Source organism: Hemitrygon akajei, chromosome 21, assembly GCF_048418815.1.
Source record: "Hemitrygon akajei chromosome 21, sHemAka1.3, whole genome shotgun sequence".
NCBI classification, from domain to species: Eukaryota; Metazoa; Chordata; class Chondrichthyes; order Myliobatiformes; family Dasyatidae; genus Hemitrygon; species Hemitrygon akajei.
In genome coordinates this window covers 17,855,776-17,882,688 of record NC_133144.1, presented here as the reverse complement: position 1 = coordinate 17,882,688, position 26,913 = coordinate 17,855,776, and the positions used below count along the sequence as shown (strand labels likewise).

The following is a 26,913-nucleotide window of genomic DNA, read 5'->3' as shown; positions in this document are numbered from 1 at the left end:
TTAATCGGCAGGAGGTAATCAGTGGGAATAAAAGGTTTCTGATTGATTGCCGGCGATCAGTAGTGTTCTGCAGCAGCCAGTTTTGGGACCGCTTCATTTTACGTTAAAATCAATGATTTAGATGATGGAATGAATGGCTTTGAGACCAAGTTTGCAGAAGGTACAAAGATAGGTGGAGGGGCAGATAGTGTTGAGGAAGCAGGAGGCTGCAGAGGATTTAAGACAGATTAGGAGAATGGGAAAAAGTGGCAGATGGAATACAGTATCTGTAAGTGTATGGTCATGCACTTAGGCAGAAGGAGTAAAAGCAAAGATTATTTTCGAACAGGGAGAAAATTCAAAAATCTGAGGTGCAGAGGGACTTGGGAGTCCTTGTGCAGGATTCCTTAAAGGTAAACTTGCAGGTTGAGCTGGTGGTGAGGAACGCAAATGCAATGTTAGCATTCATTTCAAGAGGACTAGAATATAATAGCAAGGATGTAAGGTTAGGTTATTAAGGTTTTATAAGGCACAGGTGAGGCCTCACTTAGAGTATTGTGAGTAGTTTTGGGCTTCTTATCTAAGAAAGAATGTACTGACACTGACAGGGTTCAAAGGAGTTTTATGAAAATGATTCCAGGAATGAAAGGCTTATCATATGAGGAGTGTTAGATGGCTCTGGGCCTGTACTTGCTGGAATTGAAATGAGTTGGTGGGTGGGGAAATCTCATTGAAACCTTTTGTATGTTGAAAGGTCTAGATAGAGTGGATGTGTAGAGAATGTATCCTATAGTTGGGGGGGGGGGGGTATAGGCCAAAGGACACAACTCAGAATAGAGGGACATCCACTTAGAACAGAGATTAGGAGGAATTTCTTTAGCAGGAGGGTGGTGAATCTGTGGAATTCATTGCCAGGAATGACTGTGGAGGTCATTGGATGGCTTTAAGTATAAGGTTGATAGATTCTTGATAAGTCAGGGCATGAAGGGTTATGGGGAGAAGGCAGGAGAATAGGGTTGAGACTGAAATGGATAAATCATGATCAATGGTTTGATATCCACTCTTTATATATCTGAATAAACATTTGGTCACCTCTTTCTTATTGGTTAGCTTACTTCATATTCCATGTTTTCTCTCCTTATTGTTCTTTTAGTTGTATTCTGCTAGTTGATAAAAGTTTCCTAATCTGCCAGCTTCCCAGTAATTTTTGCTATTTGTATGTCCTCTCTTTTGGGCTGTCTTTGACTTCCTTTGTCAGCCATGGTTGCCTCCCTTTAGAATGCAAGAATATGAGGGTCTAAAGGTTCTCATACAGACGGTGATAGGTACTGTATGTGGAACAAATTGTCAGAGGAAGTGACAGAGGTGTGTAAAGTCAGCATCTAAAAATAATTTTTACAGGCGGGAGAGGAGTAGAAGTAATTAGGCCAAAAGGAAATTGGGATTAGCTTGGATTGACATCCTGACTGGCATGGATGAGCTGGGTCAAAGACTCTGCTTCAGTGCTGTATAATTCTACGGCTCTTTGAAGATTGAATCTGTCTTTCTTTGTGGGCATGTATGTCCCATATTGTTAGGTTGATGTTAGTACTGTAATTATGCTGGAATGTCTTAGCTAAAGATATAGTTAGTGCTAGGGCATGAATTCAGTTCTACATCTGAGATGGTTACAGTGCCATTTTCTGTTTCTAGTGTTCAACCATTTTATCTTATATTGAGTTAACTCCATTGGCTGAGGACATTTTTTTGATGATAGGAACATGAGGGTGAAGACAATTGTATTTTGATACAACTAAGTGGTTTAATTAATTATTTCAAAAGGAAGCTGAGAGTGCTATGCATAGTTTTAGTTCCCTGATTTAATGAAAGACATATCATTTAAAAGAAGATTGCTAGGATGATCCCAGGTTTGGAGGCAATGTCTTATAAGGATAGACTGAACAGGATACATTGGTAATCTGAAAATTAGAAGAAAGAAAGATGATTCAAATATATGTAGTTGACAGAGTACATGTTTGAAGAATGTTTCTTTTTATCAAAGTGTCTAAGACCAGAGGGTATTAACCTCAGTATAAAGGGCTGCCCATATAAGACTTAAATGAGAAAGATGGATTGTACTTTTTTGGAATTCTTTTTTACAGAAGGCTGTGGAAGCTGAATAATTGAATATATTTAGAGCTGATACAGATTTTTAATCAGTATGAGAATCAAGCATTCTGGGCAGAGGATAGGAAAGTAGATTTCATCAACCATGATTTTATTTGATGGCATTGCAAGTTGAAAAGGTCAAATGCATACTCTTGTTCCTCTCTCTTATGGTATTATGATACTTCCTTTACCTTAACTAAAATGTGTTACTTTGAAGATATAGAAATTTTAGCTTCAAATTTTAGGTTTATTTCTGTACCATGGTTTTAGACATTAAGGCAAACCTGTTGAGTACTGATCTCTGAAAATTAAGATAGGAAACATTGTAGGGACACTTGGTAAGATTAAAGCACCTTACCTTCACATGTTTCAGATTCAGGTTTAAACACATATCCTTTTGGACAGGAACAGGTATAACTCCCAGGTGTGTTTCTGCAGAGACCGTTGTCACATAATAATCTGTTCACAAAACACTCATCAATATCTGCAAAAAAAAAGAGTATTTTAAATGTGTATCCAAAGAAAAACTCCATTTTTATTCTATTATTGAAAACATGACAAAAGATGATATGCTAGTTTCTTTTAAGTTCAGTGCTGTGTAGTTCACTGAGGACATAGCAGTGCAACAGGATTGCGCTTCTAAATAAAGACTCATTGTGGATCATTAGCAATAATGATTGAATTTTACAAAGCAATATATACTGTTTCTCAATGACTTAAAATGACGCCCCTCTATATTAAAATTATTTTGACAATAATGACAGAGGCAAGAGACAAAAAGAGGATGTAATCATCCGTTTTGTTTTATCCTGACCTTCAAATCCTTATGGATGAGATGCAGAATTGAGATACTCTATGTTAGGTCCGAGTTGGAGACATTCCAAGGCAACAAGCAGGAGAAAGTGCCTATTAATAGTCTCAGAACTTTTGGTATATAATGAGACATCATGCAATGTGATGGAATTCTGCAAAAATTCCATTCCTTGCAAAATATTTCAATTTGAGAATTCTGACAGATGCAACACTGATTTCCGATACACTCATATATACTAATACTGGCAGCCAGCCACAGAGAAATCAAGCAAGGAAGTGATGTCATTGTAAGACATTCAATACTTACACTTTGTCATCTCGGCTAATACTGCAGGCATCCAATACCCAGTCCTGCACACAAGAGAACTCTTCTGGGCTCAGAGCCTAACTAGGTTGAAGGAAAAGTTCTCCTGAGAGACATTGGGACATCACAGCCCTATGCAGCAGGCACAACCAAAGAAGCCCTGAATTTTTTGAAACCTGGTATACAGGTATCTCTTCCTTCTTATTTGAAATGACTGTTTTACCTACACATATATGCATTTACTATACCTGCTACTTACATTACCAAGTACAGGAATTCAGAATGCCCACATTATGCCTTAATTTATACAGATATGGAGGCATGCAAATCACACACTAATCTGTCCAACAACAGAGGAGATGGTGAAGGATGGTGATCTTAAGGAGGAAAAGGCCACTTTACAATTGTACCTGACACTGCTCAGTATCATTTCAAGTACTGATAATGTGGACGCAGAATGGATTGGAGGGCCATGTTTAACATTCAGTGAGAAATATAGTCAGCTCAGAGGTGAAGAAAAGTTAGAGTGCTAGGTCTCCAGCACTGTCCCATGCAGTATAAATGAGGATAATGGTAAGAAAACATATGGAAGCAAGGTGTATGGAGTTAATCTCAATGCATTGTGTGGCTTGCTTAACAAAAAAAGCAAGGGCCATGCAGGACTTCACCTTCAACTATAATTGTTCATGGTGAGCCAGGAGTACAATGATTCCAGTCAGGAAGTGGGAGTACTTCTAATACAGTTGGTACAATACTTTCAAATGACGAAAGCATCTCCTCCACAATGTCCTTCAGCACAGGAGCACTGCAGGGATGTATATTTAGCTCTCTGCTCTACACACTTTACACCTATGACTGTGTGGCTAAGTAGAACTCCAACACCATATACAAGTTTGCTCTTGATATCACTGTTGTGAGCCGAATCAAAGATGGTAATGAATCAGCATACAGGACAGAGATTGAAAATTTGACGTGGTGTAATAACAATAACCTCTCACTCAATGTCAATAAGACTAAAGAATTGATTGTAGACTTCAGGAGAGGGAAACCAGAGGTCCAAGAGCCAGAAATCATTGGAGGATCAGAGGTGGAGAGGATCAGTAACTTTAAATTCCTGGGTGTCTCTAGCTCAGAGGACCTGTCCTGGACCCATCATATAAATATAATTGCAAAGAAAGCACGACAGTGTCTCACTTCCTCAGGGGTCTGCGGAGATTCAGCACGTCATCAAAAACCTTGGCAAACTTGTGTGGTGGAAGGTGTGCTGACTGGCTGCATTACAGCCTTTTACTGGAACACCAATGCCTTTGAGCAGAAAATCCCACAAAAGATAGTGGATTCAGCCCAGTACATCTGGGTAAAACACTCCTAACTATTGAGCACATTTACATGAAACATTGCCGGAGAAAAGCAGCATCCATCAACAAAGATCCTTACCACCCAGGCCATGCACTTTTCTCGCTGCTGCCATCAGGTAGAAGATACAAGAGCCTCAGGACTTGTACCACCAGGTTCAAGAACAGTTACTACCCCTCAACCATCAGGCTCTTGAACAAAAGGATATAACTGCACTCATTTAAGGACTCTTTTATCTTGTTATTTCATACTCGTTATTTATTGCTATTTATTTGTAATCTGCATTTGTACAGTTTGTTTATAGTTTACAGATCCTGTTTACATCTATTGTTCTATAGATTTGCTAAGTATGCCCGTAGAAAAAGAATCTAGGGTTGTATGTGGTGAAATGTACATACTTTGACAATAAATTTTACTTCCAACTATGAACAGTTGCTTAAGGAACAGATTTTTGCTTTTGTGGAAATGCCGGCAGAGTTTTGTGAACTTTGTGAGATATTAAAAAAAGTAGGTAAATCTTGGAAAAATCAGAGAATTGAGGGCTATGGTAAATTGGTAAAATAGGGGAATGAAGCTTATGATAGACCAGTGATTATTGTACTGAATGGCAAGATGGGCCTATTCCAGCTCCTACTTAATTTAATGTTCTTATATCCCATCAGGAATCTGCTGACTGCTGGCCAAGAGAAAACTGTTGTGACTACTTCCCAGGATTGATTGTTGTAATTTCAGAGGTTACTGACCTTCACTAGAGAACATAATTGGGGGCAGATCTCTCAGACTATACAGGAAGGATGTTCCCAATGGCTGGAGAATTCATAACTAGGGTTGTAGCCTCCAGATAAGTGTGTGCCATTTAGATCAAGATCAGAAGAAATGTTTTCATCCAAAGGATGATGAAGATGTGAAATTTTTTATTGCAGAAGTAGTTGAGGTCATCATTGAATATACTCAAGAAGGAAGCAGATCCAACATTTAAGGGATAAGGCATCAAGGGATAGTGCCGGAAAGTGGGAACAGGACAATGAAGTGGATGATCAGCCTTGATTGTATGGACCAGTGAACAGGTTGAGGGACTGAATGACTTGCTTCTGTTCCTATTTTCTATTATAATTACGACAATTACAAAGATATTAAGGCAGAAGAAGACAAGGAAAGAAGATTAGAATGTAAGAAGTTAGATAAGTGCTGACAGAGATTTAAGGAGATAGGTTATAATTACAGACAAACTCTTCACTGGGCTTCCAGTGAGCACAGGTATCAATTTTAACTGACATTTCAATGACAAACTCTGCCATCTTCATGATGCCTGGGCATATCTAGTCCAGTGGTATTTATACCCCTGTCATCCATCCCTGCTTGCTGGCTGGTGGCGTAGTGGCATCAGTGCTGGATTTTGGGGCGGAAGGTTCTGTGTTCGAATCCAGCTGGCTCCCGTGCACGCTTTCCATCCATGCTGGGTTGAGCGCCGAGCTAGCAACTTGACCTCGTAAAACAGAAGTTGCCTGCTACAGAAACATCAACAGCGAAAAGTTGATGGCCTATGCTCTCTCGTGAGTTGAAAGGCAATTTCTCTTTTTCTCTTCTCTCATCCATCCCTGCTAATTGGTTAGTCCTCATCCAATCAGGGTTCCACTGTTGCACCTTGTTTACAATCGAAATCCAGTTCTTACTTAGAGTGAGACCTTTGTCTTTGTTAAAATTCTTTTCCTCTACTTTTATTTCAATGGCTTCCTTTACCATGTGGTCCCAAAAGACATTGGTGCAGCACAGTAGTTTTGTGCCATTGAAGTCAATCCTATGGCCATTGCAAATGCAATATTGTGCTACCGCCAATTTCTCCAGGTAACCCAAATGGATACAACTCCTGTGCTCCTTGATGTGGGTTTCCACCATGTGTTCCATCTGGCCGATATACACTACTCTTCATTCACAGGGAATCCTGTAAATGTCAACAGTCCTGAGTCCCAGGACATCTTTAACCTGCATAAGCTGTGACTTGACCTTCCTTACAGGTTTGTAGATGGTATTAATCTGCTATTTATTCAGGATCCTGGCAATCCTTCCAGAGACCATGGAAATATAGGGAAGACAGGTGGTAGCAACAGGTTCCTCCTCGTTGTTAGTTTTCCTGCCTTTTCTGCTGGCCCTTTTAAGGGCCCGATTGATTTCCTTCACCTAATAGCCATTCTGTAGAAACATTATGTGTAATCATCTTATTTCCTCGCGAAGACTCTCCGGGTTCAAAATAGTTTTTGCACAGTTAATCAAAATAGAAAGAGCTGCTCTATGTTGGGAGGCGTGATGGTGGCTGTTATTGTTGAGGTATAAATCTGTGAGTGGGTTTCTGATAGATGCCATGACCGAGGCTATCTTCTGGTTTCCGCTGTATTCTACTTTGATTAACTGTGCAAAAAAACCCAGAAAAACGAAACACTTCTGGCCAAGTATTTTGGATAAGGGGCACTCAAAGTGTATTAAGGAAGCAATAGCAGGACACATAGATAATTATAATATAAGCAGATTCAACATGACTCCATGAAAGTAAATCATATTTGACAGATTTTTAGAGTTCTTTGAGTCTGTAATACGCAGCACAAATAGAAGGGAAGCAGGGGGAGCAGAAGAACTTGAATATTCAAAAGGCATCCGTTGAAGTACCCTATGAATGATTATCGAAAAAATATTCATGCCTCTGGGCGTAGTATATTAGTATGTTGAGGACAGTGTAACTGGTAACAACCATTCAGGATAAATGGGTAATCTTCAGGCTTGCAAACTCTACCGGTGTAATTAGACTTACTGTAGGTCCTCAATTTCTTCCAATCTACATTAATGAATATTGGATAAAGACACAGAATACATTGTAATGTGACTTGCTGATAATTCAGTAAGTAGGAAAAGAAGTTGTGAGGATGACACAAAGAATCTGCAAAGATAAATAAATAGATTAAATCAAAAACACAAGAGATTCTGCAGATGCTGCAAACCCACAGCTATACACACAAAATACATGGAGGAACTCAGCAGGTTAGGAAGCATCTATGGAGAGGAATATATAGTTGATGTTTCAGCCCAGTTCATTGGGACAGGAAAGGAAGTGGGAATAAGCCAGAATAAGAAGATACCTCTTCCTATCAGGGGAAAGACCACAACCCACCAATTGCCAAGTGTGGTGGAAAGTGGTGGGTGTGGGAGTGGGGATGAATTAAGAAGCAGGGTGGTGATAGGTGGAAGAGGTAAAGGTCTGAAGAAGAAAGAATCTATTGGCAAAGGAGAGTGGATCATGGGAGAAAGGGAAGGAGAGACACAGAGGAAGGTAATGGGTAGACGAGAAGAAGGAGTATGAGGTGAGACAGAATGGGGAATGGCAAAAAAAAGAGAAGGAAGAAGAGGGAGAAATTTCCAGAAATTGGAAAAATCAGTTTTCATGTCATCAGATTGGAGGCTATTCAGATGGAATATGAGGTGTTCCTCCAGCCTGTGAGTGGCCTCATTATGACAATAGGGGAGGCCATGAAATGGGTTGCCAATAGGGAAACATGCCTTTTGTGGTGGATGGAGTGAAGCTGCTCAACCCACTTGATGAGCGTCATCAAATCTCACTGTAGCAGGGGAGGCTGCACTGGGAGTATTGGATATAGTAAACAACTCTGACACACTTGCAGATGAAGCATCACCTCACCTGGAAGGTCTACTTGGGGCCCTGAATGATGATGAGGGAAAAGCTGTAGGGGCAGATTGCATGGGTAAGTGCCAGGGTGGAGATCAGTGGGGATAGACAAGTGGACAAGGGAGTTACGTAAAGAGCGATCCCTGCAGAATGTAGAAAGTAGAAGGGGAATGTGAAGATGTGTTTAGTGGTAGGATCCTGATGAAGGTGGCAGATGTTACAAAGAATGATTTGCTGGATGTAGAGACTCATGGGTGGTAGGGAAGGACAAGATGAATTCTCTCCATAAGGCTATAGGAGCAGAATTAAGCCGCTCAGCCTATCGAGTCTGCTCCACCATTCTGTCATGGCTGATTTAGTCTTCCTCTCAACCTCATTCTCTTACCTTCTCCCATAACCTTTGATACCCTGACTAACCAAGAACCTTTCAACCTCCACTTTAAATATACTCAATTACTTGGTCTCCACAGCTGTCTATGGCAATGAATTCCACAGATTCACCACCCTCTGGCTAAAGGAATTCCTTTTCATCTTTGTTCTAAAGGTTAATTTGCAACTTGAGTCGGTGGTGAGGGAGGCAAATGTGATGTTAGCATTCATTTCAAGAGAACTAGAATATTAAAGCAAGGATATAACAATGAGGCTTTATAAGGCATTGGTGAGGCCTCACTTGGAATATTGGGAGCAGTTTTGGGCCCTTATCTAAGAAGTGCTGTACCGACATTGGAGAGGGTTCAAGGGAGGTTCACGAAAATGATTCCAGGATTAAAAGGCTTATCATATGAGGAGAGTTTGATGGCTCTGGGCCTGTCCTCACTGGAATTCAGAAGAATGAAGTTGGATTTCATTGAAAATTTTGAATATTGAAAGTCTTTAATAGAGTAGATGTGGAGAGGATGTTTCCCATGATGTGGAAGTCTAAGAGCAGAGGACATAGCCTCAGAACAGAGTGACGTTCACTTAGAATGGAAATCAGGAGGAATTTCTTTAGCCTGAGAGTGGTGAATCTGTGGAGTTTGTTGGCACAGGTGGCTGTGGAAGCCAAGTCATTTGGTATATTTAAGACTGAGGTTGATAGATTCTTGATTGGTCAGGGCATGAGGAGTTACAGGGAGAAGGCAAGAAATTGGGGCTGAGTGAGAAATGAATCAGTCATGATGAAATGGCAGAGCAGATTCAAAGGGCCAAATTGCCTAGATCTGCTCCTATATCTTAAGGTCTAAATGGATGTCCCTCTATTCTGAGGCTCTGCCCTCTGGTCCTACACACACTCACTATAGGAAACATCTGCTCCACATCCACTCTGTCTAGGCATTTCAAATGCAATAGATTTCAATGAGATTCCCCTCATTCTTCTAAATTTCAGCATGTACAGGCCCAGAGGTATTCAATGCTCCTCATACGGTAACCCTTTCATTCCTGGGAAACATTTTCGCAAACTTCCTCTGTATCCTCTTCAACGCCTTTCATTCCCGGGATAATTTTTGTAAATCTACTCTCCAATACAGCACATCTTTTCTTAGAAAAGGCCCAAAACTGCTCACAATATTCCAAATGTCATCTGACTAATGACCTATAAAGCCTCAGTATCACATCCATGCTCTTATATTCTAATCCTCTCAAAATGAATTATAACACTGCATTTGTCTTCCTTACTACTGGTTAACCTATAGGGGATCGTGCTCAAGGACTCCCAAGTTCCTCTGCATCTCGATTTTTGAATTTTCTTCCTGTTTGGAGAATAATCTACGTCTTTACTCATTCTCTTTCTACCAAAGTGCATGATGATCCACTTTCCAACACTACGTTCCATCTGCCATCTCTTTGTCCGTTCTCCCAATCTGTTCAAATCTTTCTGCAGACTCCCTGCTTTCTCAACACTGCTTGCCCCTCCATCTGTCTCTGTATCGTCTGCAAACTTGACCAATAAGCCATCAATTCTGTCATCCAAATTGTTGACATATAATGTGAAAAGAAGTGGTCCCAACACTACTAGTTATTGGCAGCTAACTAGAATAGGCCCACTCCTTGCCTGCTGCCAGTCAGCAAATTTCTTATCTGTGCTGGTAACTTTCTTGTAAAGCTATGGGTTTTTATCTTATTTAACAGCCTCATGTGCAGCACCTTGTCAAGGACCTTCTGAAAATCCAAGTAAGTAACATCCACTGACTCTCCTTTGTCTATGCTGCTTGTTATTTGCTCAAAGAATTCCAAGATCTGTCAGGTAAGATTTCCCCTTAAGGAAACCATGCTGACTTCAGCCTACTTTATCATGCACCTCTGAGTACCCTGAAACCTCATCCTTAATAATGGACTCCAATATCTTCAATGAAGTCAGGCTAACTAGCCTCTAATTTCTTCTCTTCTGCCGTCCTCCCTTCTTAAAGAGTAGAGTGACATTTGCAATTTTTCTGTCCTCCAAAACCATTCCAAAATCTAGTGATTCTTGAAAGATAACTACTAATGCCTCCACAATCTCTTCAGCTACCTCTTTCAGAATATTGGTGTGTATTTCATGTGGTCCAAGTGACTTAACTATTTTCAGACCTTGTAGCATTCCAGGCACCCTCTCTTTAGTAATAGCAACTACACTCACTTTTGCCCCCGACACTCTCTAATTCTTGGTTATACTGCTAGTGTCTTCTATAATGAAGACTGATGCAAAATCAGTCTAAGTTCATCCGTCATTTCCTTGCTCCCTCTTTACTACATCTCCAGTAGTCCAATATACACTCACGCATCTCTTTTACTCTTTAAATATCTTCATATTTCACCTTTTCTCTCTTCATCCAAAGTTTGGCAGCAGGAAGATGGGGTGAGGGCAGATATCCGGGAAATGGAGCTGTGGGCAGCATTGATGGTAGAGGAAGGGAAACATCGTTCTTTGAAGGAGGAGGACATCTCAGAGATTCTGGAATGTAAAGCTACATCCTGAGAAAAGATGCAGTTGTGATGGAGGAAATGAGAAAAGGGAATAGCAATTTTACAAGTGATAGAGTGAGAAGAAGTATAGTCCAGTCAACTGTGAGTCGATAGGTTTATCAAATAATCAGTGGACAGCCTGCACCCAGAGGTGGAGACAGGGAAATTAAGAAAGGGGAGAGAGGTGTTTGAGATGTACCAAGTAAATTTGAGGACAGGGTGGAAGTTGGTGACAAAGTTGATGAAATTGACAAACTTCACATGGGTGCTGGAAGCAGCACCAATGCAGTTGTTGATGTCACGTATAATGATGTGAGAGTGCTCCCAGTGTAGGGTTTGGGTAGTAGGAGCCACAAGAGAAATTGCTGAGCATGAGGACCAGTTCTACCAGATGGAGGAGAATTGGTTAGGTATGATGTCTAGAATGAAGCAGACAGCTTTAAGGCCTTCCTAAAAAAGACTTTTTAAGTGTGGTGGGACTGCAGAACTTAGCTGCACAGTCCGACCTGAATGTCCTTGCTTGTGCTAGACAAAGAGAAGACATGCAGGTGCAAGTAATTCAGAAAGAAACTGGAATATTGGCCTTTAGTGCAAACGGGGATAGAGTACAAAAAGGAAAGTTTTGCTACAACAGCACAAGGCAATGGTAGGACCAAATGCAAATTACGTTCTATGTTGGTCTTTCTACTTCAGGAGAGATATACTTCTCTTGTTGATTACATGAGTGACGTGACTGTCTTATAAGGAAAGGAAGGAGCATGTGGAGTAGTCAAAAGCCAAGAAATGAGGATTTGGCTTATGATCCCTCAGACTGTGCCTTCTCCAAAATGTAATAGACAGAGGTGACTGTGTAAAAATATTCATGGACTCACATGAATCATTCATGCAAGTTCCTGGATACTTGGCAAGAATAAGAATTGTTTCCCTTATGGTCAACCACAATTTGTAAACTCAGAGTGTGGCAGCTTTATGATTCATTATAAACTCTGGGTTCTCAAGTGCAAGCATTTAGAACAGCATGTTAATATTCTGGCAAAGCTTGCAATACTAGCAAGCCTGTATGACTTCTCAGCCTCATTTTCACAGTGAAAGGAAGATAATGGAAATTCCTTTAACTTGACTTAAGTGTAATATGGCACAGATTACTGAGTTCTGTCTAGAATTAAACAGGGGGTGAGAAGTTAATAGTGACAGCGACCTCTGGCTCCAAATATAAATCTTTTGAGACACAGGTGTACGGCTGTGGCAAACTTTGCAACTATCTTTATCATGACTAATTTAGAAAACTTCCAAAGACTCTCCTCCTTGGAGGGATTGAGAGCATGAAATATAGTTCACTCTGAGAAATTTCATCTTTAGATAGAAGCTTTCCATTTTTCTTCCCTTGGACAATTTTACTACAGCAGTTTGTTTGTGCGGCACCTTAATTCCAGCTCATGCCATAACCGGTAGGAGCAGCACAGATGTAGTGGTATCATCCAAAGTTTCTATGGTCTATACATGCAGGGTTTAGAACAGCAGTCAGCCTCCACAGTGTCTACTAAAAGCCTGCAAAAGTTTGAACAAAATACATGAGCACTTTTAAGATGCCCTTCTGTAAAGGAAACAGAACTAAGCAGGCACACCCTGCATGTATGAGGCCACAGGTTCAATCCCAGACATGTCTACACTGTTTATCTTAAATTTTATGACATGAGGGTTGGTGCAGTTGTGATAGTGTAGAAGTTGTTGTAGGATATAATGGGATATTGACAGGACGCAGAGCTGGGTTGAGAAGTTTCAGATGGAGTTCAGCCCAGATAAATGTGAAATGAGTCACTTTGGAAGGTTGCTTTCCAGAGTCTTGCCATCTTCAGAAGTTTTCTGATGACTCTCCCATAGTTGGATGCATCAGCAAGGGAGATGAGGCTGTGTACAGGGCTACGGTGGGAAACTTTGTCACATGGTGCGAGCAGAATCATCTGCAGCTTAATGTGAAAAAGACTAAAGGAGCTGGTGGTGGACCTGAGGAGGGCTAAGGCACCGGTGACCCCTGTTTCCATCCAAGGGGTCAGTGTGGACATAGTGGAGGATTACAAATACCTGGGGATACGAATGGACAATAAATTGGACTGGTCAAAGAACACTGAGGCTGTCTACAAGAAGGGTCAGAGCCATCTCTATTTCCTGAGGAGACTGAGGTCCTTTAACATCTGCTGGACGATGCTGAGGATGTTCTACGAGGCTGTGGTGGCCAGTGCTATCATGTTTGCTGTTGTATGCTGGGGCAGCAGGCTGAGGGTAGCAGACACCAACATAATCAACAAACTCATTCATAAGACCAGTGATGTTGTGGGTGTGGAACTGGACTCTCTGACGGTGGTGTCTGAAAAGAGGATGCTGTCCAAGTTGCATGCCATCTTGGACAATGACTCCCATCCACTCCATAATGTACTGGTTAGGCACAGGAGTACATTCAGCCAGAGACTCATTCCACCGAGATGTAACACTGAGCGTCATAGGAAGTCATTCCTACCTGTGGCCATCAAACTTTACAACTCCTCCCTTGGAGTGTCAGACACCCTGAGTCAATAGGCTGGTCCTGGACTTATTTCCACTTGGTATGATTAACTTATTTTTATTTAATTATTTATGGTTTTATATTGCTTTATTTCTTCACTATTCTTGGTTGGTGCGGCCGTAATGAAACCCAATTTCCCTCAATAAAGTATGTCTGTTTGTCTGTCTGTACACTGAAGGCAGGATACAGGGTTAATGGCATAGTTCTTGGCAGCATGGAGGAAAGAGAGATCTTAGTGTTCAAGTCCATATGTCCATCAAAGTTGCCGTGCAAGTTGATAAGGTAGTTAAGAAAGTGTATGGTGTGCTTGCCTCTATTAGTCAGGGGACTGAGTTGAGGAGCTGCAAGGTAATGTTGCAGTCTTATAAAATCCTGGTTAGACCACACTTGGAATACTGTGCTCAGTTCAGCTCACCTCATTATAGGAAGAATGTGGAAGCTTTAGATGTGGAGGAGATTTACCAGGATGCTGCCTGGATTAGAGAGCATGTCTTCTGAGGATAGGTTAAATGAGCTAGGGCTTTTCTCTTTGGAGTGAAGGAGGATAAGAAGTAACTTGATAGAGATGTATTAGATGTTGAGGCATAGACTGAGTGGATAACCAGAGTGGAAATAGCTGATATCAAGAAGCATACTTTTATGGTAACTGGAGGAAAGTATTGGGGAAGATGTCAGAGGTAGGTTTTTTACACAGATATTGGTGAGTGTGTGGAATGCCGTGCCAGGGATGATGGTAGAGGCAGATACATTAGGGGCTTTTAAGAAACTCTTAGATAGACACATGGATGATAGAAATATGGAGGGTTATGTAGAAGGATTAGATTAATCCTAGAGTAGGTTAAAAGGTCGGCACAATATTGTGGGCCAAAGGGCTTGTACTGTGTTGTAGTATTTTATGTTCTATGTTTTTAGATGTATGTGATTATCAGAATTGGTTAAAACAGCTTAAAATAATTTGTAATTCAAGTATTTACAAGAAAATACTACAAAATATATTAAGCCAGTCATTTAATTAAAACATAAATTATTATGAAATTAAGAAAAATAAAAATAGTTTAATACAATTAAATAAATATTTAGATGAAGGTCAATCAAAACTATTCAAATTAATAAGGTCAGCTATGTGTGGAGCCGAGGGAGATGGGAGAGATTTTGAACGATTTCTTCTCTTCGGTATTCACTAAGGAGAAGGATATTGAATTGTGTAAGGTGTGGGAAACAAGTAAGGAAGTTATGGAACCTATGACAATTAAAGAGGTGGAAGTACTGGCGCTTTTAAGAAATTTAAAAGTGGATAAATCTCCGGGTCCTGACAGGATATTCCCCAGGACCTTGAGGGAAGTTTGTGTAGAGATAGCAGGAGCTCTGACGGAGATCTTTCAGATGTCATTAGAAACGGGGATTGTGCCAGAGGATTGGCGTATTGCTCATGTGGTTCCATTGTTTAAAAAGGGTTCTAGAAGTAAGCCTGGCAATTATAGACCTGTCAGTTTGACATCAGTGGTGGGTAAATTAATGGAAAGTATTCTTAGAGATAGTATTTATAATTATCTGGATAGACAGGATCTGATTAGGAGTAGCCAGCATGGATTTGTGCGTGTAAGGTCATGTTTGACAAACCTTATTGAATTTTTTGAAGAAGTTACGAGGAATGTTGACGAGGGTAAGGCAGTGGATGTAGTCTATATGGACTTCAGCAAGGCCTTTGACAAAGTTCCACATGGAAGGTTAGTTAAGAAGGTTCAGTCGTTAGGTATTAATGCTGGAGTAATTAAATGGATTCAACAGTAGCTAGATGGGAGATGCCAGAGAGTAGTGGTGGATAATTGTTTATCGGGATGGAGGCCGGTGACTAGCGGGGTGCCTCAGGGATCTGTTTTGGGCCCAATGTTGTTTGTAATATACATAAATGATCTGGATGATGGGGTGGTAAATTGGATTAGTAAGTATGCCGATGATACTAAGGTAGGAGGTGTTGTGGATAATGAGGTGGGTTTTCAAAGCTTGCAGGGAGATTTATGCCGGTTAGAAGAATGGGCTGAATGTTGGCAGATGGAGTTTAATGCTGAGAAGTGTGAGGTTCTACATTTTGGCAGGAATAATCCAAATAGAACATACAGGGTAAATGGTAGAGCATTGAGGAATGCAGTGGAACAGAGAGATCTAGGAATAACAGTGCATAGTTCCCTGAAGGTGGAGTCTCATGTAGATAGGGTGGTGAAGAAGGCTTTTGGAACGCTGGCCTTTATAAATCAGAGCATTGAGTACAGAAGTTGGGATGTAATGTTAAAATTGTACAAGGCATTGGTAAGGCCAAATTTGGAATATTGTGTACAGTTCTGGTCACCGAATTATAGGAAAGATATCAATAAATTAGAGAGAGTGCAGAGACGATTTACTAGGATGTTACCTGGGTTTCAGCACTTAAGTTACAGAGAAAGGTTGAACAAGTTAGGTCTCTATTCATTGGAGCGTAGAAGGTTGAGGGGGGATTTGATCGAGGTATTTAAAATTTTGAGAGGGATAGATAGAGTTGACGTGAATAGGCTGTTTCCATTGAGAATAGGGGAGATTCAAATGAGAGGACATGATTTGAGAGTTAGGGGGCAAAAGTTTAAGGGAAACACGAGGGGGTATTTCTTTACTCAGAGAGTGATAGCTGTGTGGAATGAGCTTCCTGTAGAAGTAGTAGAGGCCAGTTCAGTTGTGTCATTTAAGGTAAAATTGGATAGGTATATGGACAGGAAAGGAGTGGAGGGTTATGGGCTGAGTGCGGGTAGGTGGGACTAGGTGAGATTAAGAGTTCGGCATGGACTAGGAGGACCGAGATGGCCTGTTTCCGTGCTGTGATTGTTATATGTTATATGGTTATATATAGTGCACCAGCTGTCACTGCCATTAAATTGAGGAGCCAATAATGACGTATCTTACTCACTATCGAGTTTGAAGTGGAACAAGAGATCTAATGTTCTAGCTTCTGACCTCCCATGCATTTCATGCTTCTGCAATGCAGAATGGCAGCATGAAAGCCCAAAACATGCTGATGTGTACACAGCAGCCAGCTAGCAGACCTCAGCATAATCCAACCAGTGGATTTCTAGAGCAGAACATGGAAAAGCCAGCTTGAAGCAGCATTCTAGGCGTGTATTACATCAATTATTTTGAATCTGATCTTAGAAATACATCTGGACTGGCAGAGCCATTTCTTATGGTGAGGCAAATTCTGCAGCCACCAGAAAGAAAGGCATGTAGGTTCAATGCCATTCTTAGATTCACTGTGGCAAATAGACAAATTTGAAGGCAATTACTTCATGATATGGCTTTAAGTGGGGTCACTGGGGGCTTGCCTTGCTCAGACTACCCTAAGAATATATTTTTAAAAATCAGTATACATATACTGACTGTAACATTTTAACAGAATTTCTTGTGCCTGAAATTTAGATACATACCAATACATTTTTTGCCAGATATATCAACTTCATAGCCGGAATTGCAAATACATCGGTAACTGCCACGTGTGTTCTCACAGACTCCATTTTGACAAATATCAGGATCCAATGCACATTCATTGATATCTGTGAATGCAAAACACTTGTCAAAACAGCTTTATTTACTTCCATACGAAGAAGTAACCAAAGAACTTAAGTGTAACACAATTAAAATTAACTGCAAATAACAAAGATGTTTTTCAAATTTAAATTGTTAAATGTGAATGTGGAACGCACTTCAAATTTTTATTTGTATTCGTTTTAATGTCTAGGTTATGGGATGGAACGTGTAACAGTGCAGCAAAAGTGATGGTTAAAAACATACCATGACAAGTGTAAAGGCCAACGTTATCTTTAATTTAGTTGTGGTATGTCACAACATACTTCAGCCAGTGTAACTTTGTGTACTGTATTTATTGAGGGTAAATACATTGTCACTTAATTTTTCTATTTTATTTACTTTCATCACTACTTGGTGTCACAAGTTGTGCGACAAAGTACTTTGAAACACATATAACCCATACAATACAGGCAAAATAAAATTTTGTTGTAACTCACATTCCAGGGAACAGCATACTACAGAAATATGTTATTCAAGAGAATATCAGGATGTATTTTATATATAGACATGATTTCTTTAGTAGGAATTATTTCATTGTTACCTCTCCCATCGCTTGTTATCCCAGGTCCACTAGGGCAAAGAGCATGATATTCAGCTGTGGGAAATTAAGGAGAATAGTCTTTCAATACTTTCTTCACAAGTACCAACAAAACTATTTTTCACACCTACTTATTGTATCTCATTCTAGGGATTCCTTCCTCCGTTTTATTTGTGCAGAAACAGTATTATTCGATATTGTAATTCTGTTTAAAACAGTGTTTATGTAATTCCCTGTGCAACAAAGTGGCATGCTAGTTTCACCATGCACTCTTCTATAGACCTAAACTGGGCGGCAGCTGGGACTCAGCCTGATAGCTCCAGCCTCAGAAGCAAACCTTTAATATCTAATTCCGAGAACAGTCACAGCAAATTTCCACATGTGTTAAAGTTTATTTGCCAGGTAGATTATTTAGCAGTCATTAAAGTTTGGACAGATATTAAGGTTTTTGACAAATTTAGAAGGAGCTCCAGACAGGTTGGTGGACAGTGAGACCCACAGGAAATATGTTCTCTATGTTTTCAGACCAAAGAGACCTTACAGGGCTACACTATGTGCTCTTGGTAGTTTACTAATGTGGTTTCTGTGAGGAGTAATACTACGTAACTGTCTATCAATGCCTACAGTTTGGAGGAAGCCTGTAATGCCAGCAAATCCCTGTGCCTACTTTGTCTGCTCCTCTGTGCTGAATGGATAGCAGCCTGGAATGACTTTACGTACCAGAAAAAGAGAGCAAAAAGGTCAACAGAAAGCAGACCCAAAATGTGCATAATCTCATAGATTTGAGCAAGGTGAAGCCTTGCCTCTACTGACACTGTTCCTCCATGACACTGTTCCTCATGAGGACCTGAATACCCATCCCTAAAAATCTGAGGGGGTAACAATTAATATGCTAAACCCATCTACAATTGTACATTTCAGAACTTCTATTTTTGACTAGTTAGGCCAAAAAAATCCAATGGACTGTACTCTGCACTATTACTGAAATCAAATGGAATTCAGGTCCTCAAAATCCTCCAGAGTGGCAAAGACTCAGATTCAGATTATTGTCATTTAGAAACCACAAATGCAATGCAGTTAAAAAATGAGACAACGTTCCCCCAGAATGATATCACAAAAGCATATGACAAAACAGATTACACCAGAATATCCATGCAACGTTTGGCAATCCCCAGTCCAGAGTCAGGAGATGCTGCTGCGTATTAATATCACGCTACCGTCTAGCGCGTTCCCCGGAAAGAAGCTCCAAATCCACCAGACAAAGACAAGACTAAAAACTAAAGCTACAAGACCTGCACAAAACCACATAATTACAACATATAGTTACAACAGTGCAAACAACTCCCCTTCAGACATTGAATAACTTCTGTCTCCTCTGAGGCAAATCTATTTTAGTTTTGTTTTGTGCAAATTGCATGCTCTTTAACTCAATTCAAAACAGCTCTATCATCTTTCTGTAATACTGGGGCATTTCTATTTTTTACATAAGCCATCCTTCTCTCAGTGATACATTTTATTTCTGCTGATGTATTAGAACTTTTGATGTAAATATGCATGAAATTTAAATAGTAAATAGAGTTTTTATGTATTGAAAATAACTTTCATTTTCTATATAACAAAATATAATGGCCAGATGTTCTGGTCTGTGGTGAACAGATAACAGTAGCTTTTCATTACAGTCACACTTGCCTTTGTATGGACTTTTGCATTATAACCATATAACAATTACAGCAATTACAATTACAGACCATCTCGGCCCTTCTAGTCCATGCCAACGCTTACACTCACCTAGTCCCACTGGCCCGCACTCAGCCCATAACGCTCCATTCCTTTCCTATCCATATACCTATCCAATTTTACTTTAAATGACAATACCGAACCTGCCTCTACCACTTCTACTGGAAGCTCGTTCCACACAGCTACCACTCTCCGAGTAAAGAAATTCCCCCTTGTGCTACCCTTAAACTTTTGCCCCTAACTCTCAAATCATGTCCTCTTGTTTGAATCTCCCCTACTCTCAATGGAAAAAGCCTATCCACGTCAACTCAATCTATCCCCCCTCATTATTTTAAATACCTCTATCAAGTCCCCCCTCAACCTTCTACGCTCCAAAGAATAAAGACCTAACTTGTTCAGCCTTTCCCTGTAACTTAGGTGTTGAAACCCAGGTAATATTCTGGTAAATCTTCTCTGAACTCTCTCTATTTTGTTGACATCTTTCCTATAATTCGGTGACCAGAACTGTACACAATACTCCAAATTCGGCCTTACCAATGCCTTGTACAATTTTAACATTACATCCCAACTCCTATACTCAATGCTCTGATTTATAAAGGCCAGCATACCAAAAGCTTTCTTCACCACCCTATCCACATGAGATTCCACCTTCAGGGAACCATGCACCATTATTCCTAGATCACTCTGTTCTACTGCATTCTTCAACGCCCTATCATTTACAATGTATGTCCTATTTGGATTAGTCCTACCAAAATGTAGCACCTCTCATTTATCAGCATTAAACTTCATCTGCCATCATTCAACCCACTCTTCTAACTGGCCTAAATCTCTCTGCAAGCTTTGAAAACCTACTTCATTATCCACAATGCCACCCTCCTTAGTATCAACTGCATACTTACTAATCCAATTTACCACCTCATCATTCAGATCATTAATGTATATGACAAACAACATTCAACCCAATACAGATCCCTGAGGCACACCACTAGTCACCGGCCTCCAACCTGACAAATAGTTATCCACCACTACTCTCTGGCATCTCCCATCTAGCCACTGTTGAATCCATTTTACTACTTCAATATTAATAACTAATGATTAAACCTTCCTAACTAACCTTCCGTGCGGAAGCTTGTCCAAGGCCTTACTGAAGTCCATATAGACAACATCGACTGCCTTACCCTCGTCAACTTTACTCGTAACCTCTTCAAAAAATTCAATAAGATTTGTCAAACATGACCTTCCACGCACAAATCCATGTTGACTATCCCTAATCAGACCCTGTCTATCCAGATAATTATATATACCATCTCTAAGAATACTTTCCATTAATTTACCCACTACTGACGTCAAACTGACAGGCCTATAATTGCTAGGTTTACTCTTAGAACCCTTTTTAAACAATGGAACCACATGAGCAATACGCCAATCCCCGGGCACCATCTCCGTTTCTAATGACATTTGAAATATTTCTGTCAGAGCCCTTGCTATTTCTACACCAACTTCCCTCAAGGTCCTAGGGAATATCCTGTCAGGACCTGGAGATTTATCCACTTTTATATTACTTAAAAGTGCCAGTACTTCCTCCTCTGTAATCGTCATAGTTTCCATAACTTCCCTACTTGTTTCCCTTACCTTACACAATTCAATATCCTTCTCTTTAGTGAATACCAAAGAAAAGAAATTATTCAAAATCTCCCCCATCTCTTTCGGCTCCACACATAGCTGTCCACTCTGATTCACTAAGGGACCAATTTTATCCCTCACTATCCTTTTGCTATTAATATAACTGTAGAAACCCTTGGGATTTATTTTCACCTTACTTGCCAAAACAACTTCGTATCTTCTTTTAGCTTTTCTAATTTCTTTCTTAAGATTATTTTTACATTCTTTATATTCCTTCAGCACCTCATTTACTCCATGCTGCCTATATTTATTATAGATCTCTGTCATTTTCCAAACCAAGTTTCCAATATCCCTTGAAAACCATGGCGCTCTCAAACTTTTAACCTTTCCTTTCAACCTAACAGGAACATAAAGATTCTGTACCCTCAAAATTTCACCTTTAAATGACCTCCATTTCTCTATTACATCCTTCCCATAAAACAAATTGTCCCAATCCACTCCTTCAAAGTCCTTTCGCATCTCCTCAAAGTTAGCCTTTCTCCAATCAAAAATCTCAACCCTGGGTCCAGTCTTATCCGTCTCCATAATTATATTGAAACTAATGCTATTGTGATCACTGGACCCAAAGTGCTCCCCAACACATACGTCCGTCACCTGACCTATCTCATTTCCTAACAGGATATCCAACACTGCCCCTTCTCTAGTCGGTACCTCCATGTATTGCTGCAAAAAACTATCCAGCACACATTTTACAAACTCCAAACCATCCAGCCCTTTCACAGAATGGGCCTCCCAGTCTATGTGTGGAAAATTAAAATCTCCCACAATGACAACCTTGTGTTTACTACAAATATCTGCTATCTCCTTACAATTTTGCTCCTCCAATTCTCGCTCCCCATTAGGTGGTCTACAATACACCCCTATAAGTGTACACACCTTTCCCATTCCTCAATTCCACCCAAATAGCCTCCCTAGATGAGCCCTCTAATCTATCCTTCCAAGCACTGCTGTAATATTTTCTCGGACAAGCAATACAACACCTTCTCCTCTTGCCCCTCTGATTCTATCACACCTGAAACAACGAAATCCAGGAATATTTAGTTGCCAATCACACCCCTCCTACAATCATGTTTCACTAGTAGCTACAATGTCATATTTCCAGCTATCAATCCATGCTCTAAGCTCATCCACCTTTCTTACAATGCCCCTAGCATTAAAATAGGTGCATTTAAGAAACTTTCCACCTCTTCCTTTCTGTTTATCCCTAACAACACAATCAACTTTATTATCTTTTTCTTCCTTCTCCCCTACATCTTCAGTCTGAGCGCTCCCCTTCTCTATCACCTGCCTATCCTCCCTCACACACTGTCTACTAGCTTTCTCTATTTGCAAACTAACCTCTTCTCCCCTAATCTCTTCAAATTGATTCCCACCCCCCAACCATTCTAGTTTAAAGTTTCCCCAATAGTTTTAACAAATCTCCCTGCCAGGATATTGGTCCCCCTAGGATTCAAGTGTAGCCTGTCCCTTTTGTACAGGTCACAACTGCCCGAAAAGAGGTCCCAATGATCCAGGAACTTGAATCTCTGCCCCCTGCTCCAATCCCTCAGCCACGCATTTATCCTCCACCTCATTCCATTCCTACTCTCACTGTCACGTGGCACAGGCAGCAATCCTGAGATTACTACCTTTGTGGTCCTTCTTCTCAACTGCCTTCCTAACTCCCTGTATTCTCCTTTCAGGACCTCTTCCCTTTTCCTACATATGTCATTGGTACCTATATGTACCACGACCTCTGGCTCCTCACCCTCCCACTTCAGGATATCTTGGACGCGATCAGTAACATCCCGAACCCTGGCACCAGGGAGGCAAACTACCATCTGGGTCTCCTGATCGCATCCACAGAATCGCCTATCTGACCCCCTGACTATTGAGTTCCCTATTACTACTGACTTCCTCTTCCTTCCCTACCCTTCTGAGCTACAGGGCCAGACTCTGTGCTGGAGGCACGGCCACTGTTGCTTACCCCAGGTAGGCTGTCCCCCCCCAACAGTACTCAAACTGGAGTACTTATTGTCAAGGGGTACAGCCACTGGGGTACTCTCTAGTACCTTATTCTTCCCCTTCCCCCTCCAAACCGTGACCCACCTGTCTGCCTCCCGTGGTCTCGGTGTGACCACCTGCCTGTAACTACTCTCTATCAACTCCTCACTCTCCCTGACCAGACGAAGGTCATCAAGCTGCAGCTCCAGTTCCCTAACACGGTCCCTTAGGAGCTGCAGCTCGGCGCACCTGGTGCAGATATGGACGTCCGGGAGGCTAGGAGACTCCAGGACCTCCCACATCCGACACTGAGAACAACAAGCTGCCCTGACACTCATATTTCCCCCCTTTCCTCAAATAACAGGAAAAACTGAAACCTAAGCCTACCTTGCCTTGCCCGTTTCCACCTAAGCCCGTTGAGCCCAAGCCCTTAAGCCTACACTCTGCTCCCGGCTCACTCCACTGCCCGCTGTTTAAGGCTGTGTCCTTTTTAAATCTTTCCCGCTTCACTGCCCACCTTCACGCGCCTGCGCAGTCCTGCCTTTCTTAATTCCGATGAGAATAAGAAAAATTCAAGATGTTTCCTGCCGCACTCCCGTTCTGATCCTCCTACTTCCTTCTCCAAACGAAAACAGATTCAGGATTTCTGCCTTTTTAAAATCTTCCCCGCTTCACTGCCCGCCTTCACACACCTGCTTGCGCAGTCCCGCCTCTCTTAACTCCGATGAGAATAAGAAAAATTCAAGATGGAATTTCAAAATTGGAGGATCCAATTATATAACCATTAAAAAAGCATAGTCTTTTACAAAAAAGATACCCCATTGTCATTAATGGCATTTCAATGGCAAAGTTCAATGCATTAAAACTATTTGGTGCAACTGATCACTGCAAGCTTTTAGGAAAATATTTCCTTCATTGATCTTTTTAAGGATGCCAGCAAGCATTAATCAATAAATATTAGACAAGCTGATACTTTGTGTCTAACTTGAGGATCCTGAACTCCTGCACCTCAGCCCAATTTTAAATTTGACATGCGTACCCTTTCCTTCCACATTATAACATTGCGACCCTGTGCACACAGATTCTATCTTTTAAGCCATTCGTATTTCATTTCAGTCAGACGAGTTTCTAGCGTGTTACTTTTGTAATACCCAGCAGCATTTGTAAAGGATTTAAAATTCAGTTTAAAACTAGATTAAAACTAAATAAAGAAATTATAAAAATATTATTTCTTAAAACTCAAGGACTAATTAATTTTTTTTGTAGTGCTTTAATCACCAAAAGTTGCACCACAAATTAGCAGGGCTGTATAGAAATTAAATCAAACACTAAGGTTTATTTCTACAAGTAAGTATCAAAATAAAAAATTATGCTAAGTCTGCATCAAACATTTGAAGTAACACTACATTATAAAGGGGATGGGTGAGTCCTGGGCTGGATGTCCTGCTCACTTAAGGAGGGTGAAATATGTCCCATAGCCTCTCCTTTCCAGGTGTAGTGATCGCTGTGGGACCACTGTTTGGCATGCCATGCAGGAAGTCACTCGGATATGGCCTGCCCTACACTACCGTGCCCATAGCAATGCCTTCACGTGGTATCCCTGTTCTTACTGAGTTTGCTATGTCATGGTGCGACCGAGTGTCCAGCAGTATAAATGTGTGGGCTAGCTGGGCTCATTTGTCTTAGCTGGCAGCCAATGTAGGAGAAGGACAACTCTGATTCCAAACACAGGTAAATAGGACTCGTTAGCCATGTCAGGCAACCGTCGAGGAGAAGGAAAACTCCAATACTCAAAATACAGTTTTGTGGTCACCACAGTTGTTGCAGCTTGCTGTGCCTTTGTGGAACATCCCCTGGCCTATAGAGTGGAAACGGTCCATGGGCACCAATCCTCACTATAAATCTACACAGCGCTGATGGGATATTGGCCTCTACAGTCACCAACGATTGTCCCGTCACTCCTGACTCTTCTTCCCTCCTGATCTTCGCAAGCAAAGAACCAGCCATCATCATCATCATCACATTATGAAAACAGAATACTGTGACAATGGACGGTATCAGAGAGATTCACAAGGATGACCACAGAGATGTGAGATATCTACAACGTGTTTTGAAACAATGAGGAAACAGGATATCTTTTCTCTTGATAACATAAGACTTAAAAAATATTAGACAGAAGTTTTTGAAAAGATGAAGCATGTGATACAGTGGCCACAGACAGACAATTACTAAGAAATCTAACAGAAAATTCAGGACACACCGTTTTACAAGGGAAGGTGAAACAGAGGGATACTCTGAAAAATTTTGTTAATCAAATACAAGAGGAGGCTTTAGTACAGCTTAAATCCTATTATCGACTGGATAAGTCGAACAGTCAATTCTTATACCATATATTCTATGAAATTCCTGTTCTATGTAATTTGGGCAACCGGTTCTCAAGGTCAAAATAAACTATCACCATTGTGGTTAACCATCCATCAATAGTGAAGTAGATCTATCTGCTCCAAATGAAGATAAATGTGATAGGACAGACTGTTCAATCTGAATTGCCATCTGCACTCACGCCCCTGTTAACCCACAGCCATGTTTACTTGCTGCAACATCCACAGGAACCATTGTACAAGAAGCCTCTACCTCACAGCCCCTTCATGAATTTACCTTTAAAATGAAGATTGTCATCCTTATTCAAAATGAATAGGATTTGGAGCTTGCTCATCAAAATGGACATATATCTAAGGGGCCAGACTCTAGTGCAGCTAGTCCCCTGGCTTGCTACAATCTGGGACTGCTGTTGTGCTCAATGAAGGAGAAGATATCTGATTTTCAGTAAATGCTTAAATTGAAGGTGTGCTGAACATGGAGTGAAAAGGTAGAACCACTCTGTACACTGGAACTCTATCATATCCATTAGTTTTGTTCTCTAAGGAACAGATAGCTTTACAAGGATTTGTAGATGGATTATTCTGTCTCCCATACACTGCTATCGATTTCAAATTAATTTTTGCATTGGCTTTAGGTTAAATTTGTTAACAAAGTATTGAGAAACAAAAATTTATACTCAAACGAAACAAATGAAAATGAAAAAATAGATAAATAATAGTTACTATTTTACTTTTGAACACAAGGAACAATGTTTGCATTTTGTAATGTTAATTAAAAATACTATCTGATTCTAACTTACAGAGTTCCATTCAACAAAGTAATGCTTCCCTTACTAGCTCCACATAACAAAATACCCACCAGAATTTAAAGCTGGACAAGGTTGGCAAGGTTCTCCAAAGGCATAATCAGTGTTAGCACAGCAGCACTGAGACTTGGTGTAGGCCCCTGGTAATGGTCGATCACATTGGCCTTGTCTGTAACCACCATAACAGGTGCTTCTCATGTGAGTATCTGCAAGTAAACAGTTAAAAACAGAATAGAGTTATTCATGCAGGCAAGGAAAGATAGAAAACAAGAATAATTTGGAATAAGAGTAAATAAATCAAAACAAATCATTAGGCAGAAACAGTAAAAGGAAGGATTAGAATAATAATTCCAGCTCTTAGGACCAAAGATTGAATTCAAACATAAAATGAGGTAATACAAAGAACATCCTACTGAAATGG

The 26,913-nt window shown here is 40.6% G+C and overlaps 1 protein-coding gene across 1 annotated transcript in view; it reads right to left on the bottom strand.

Moving 5' to 3' along the window:
* Nucleotides 1–26,913, bottom strand: part of LOC140714122 (fibrillin-1-like) — a 410,633-nt gene that overhangs the window by 184,624 nt on the left and 199,096 nt on the right. Inside the window, exons 16-19 of the mRNA XM_073024910.1 lie at nt 26,546–26,698; nt 17,906–17,959; nt 17,205–17,330; nt 2,486–2,611 (exon numbers count right to left, since the gene is read on the bottom strand). Coding sequence (XP_072881011.1) covers nt 2,486–2,611; nt 17,205–17,330; nt 17,906–17,959; nt 26,546–26,698 — 459 coding nt within the window. The remainder of the gene's footprint in view (nt 1–2,485; nt 2,612–17,204; nt 17,331–17,905; nt 17,960–26,545; nt 26,699–26,913) is intronic.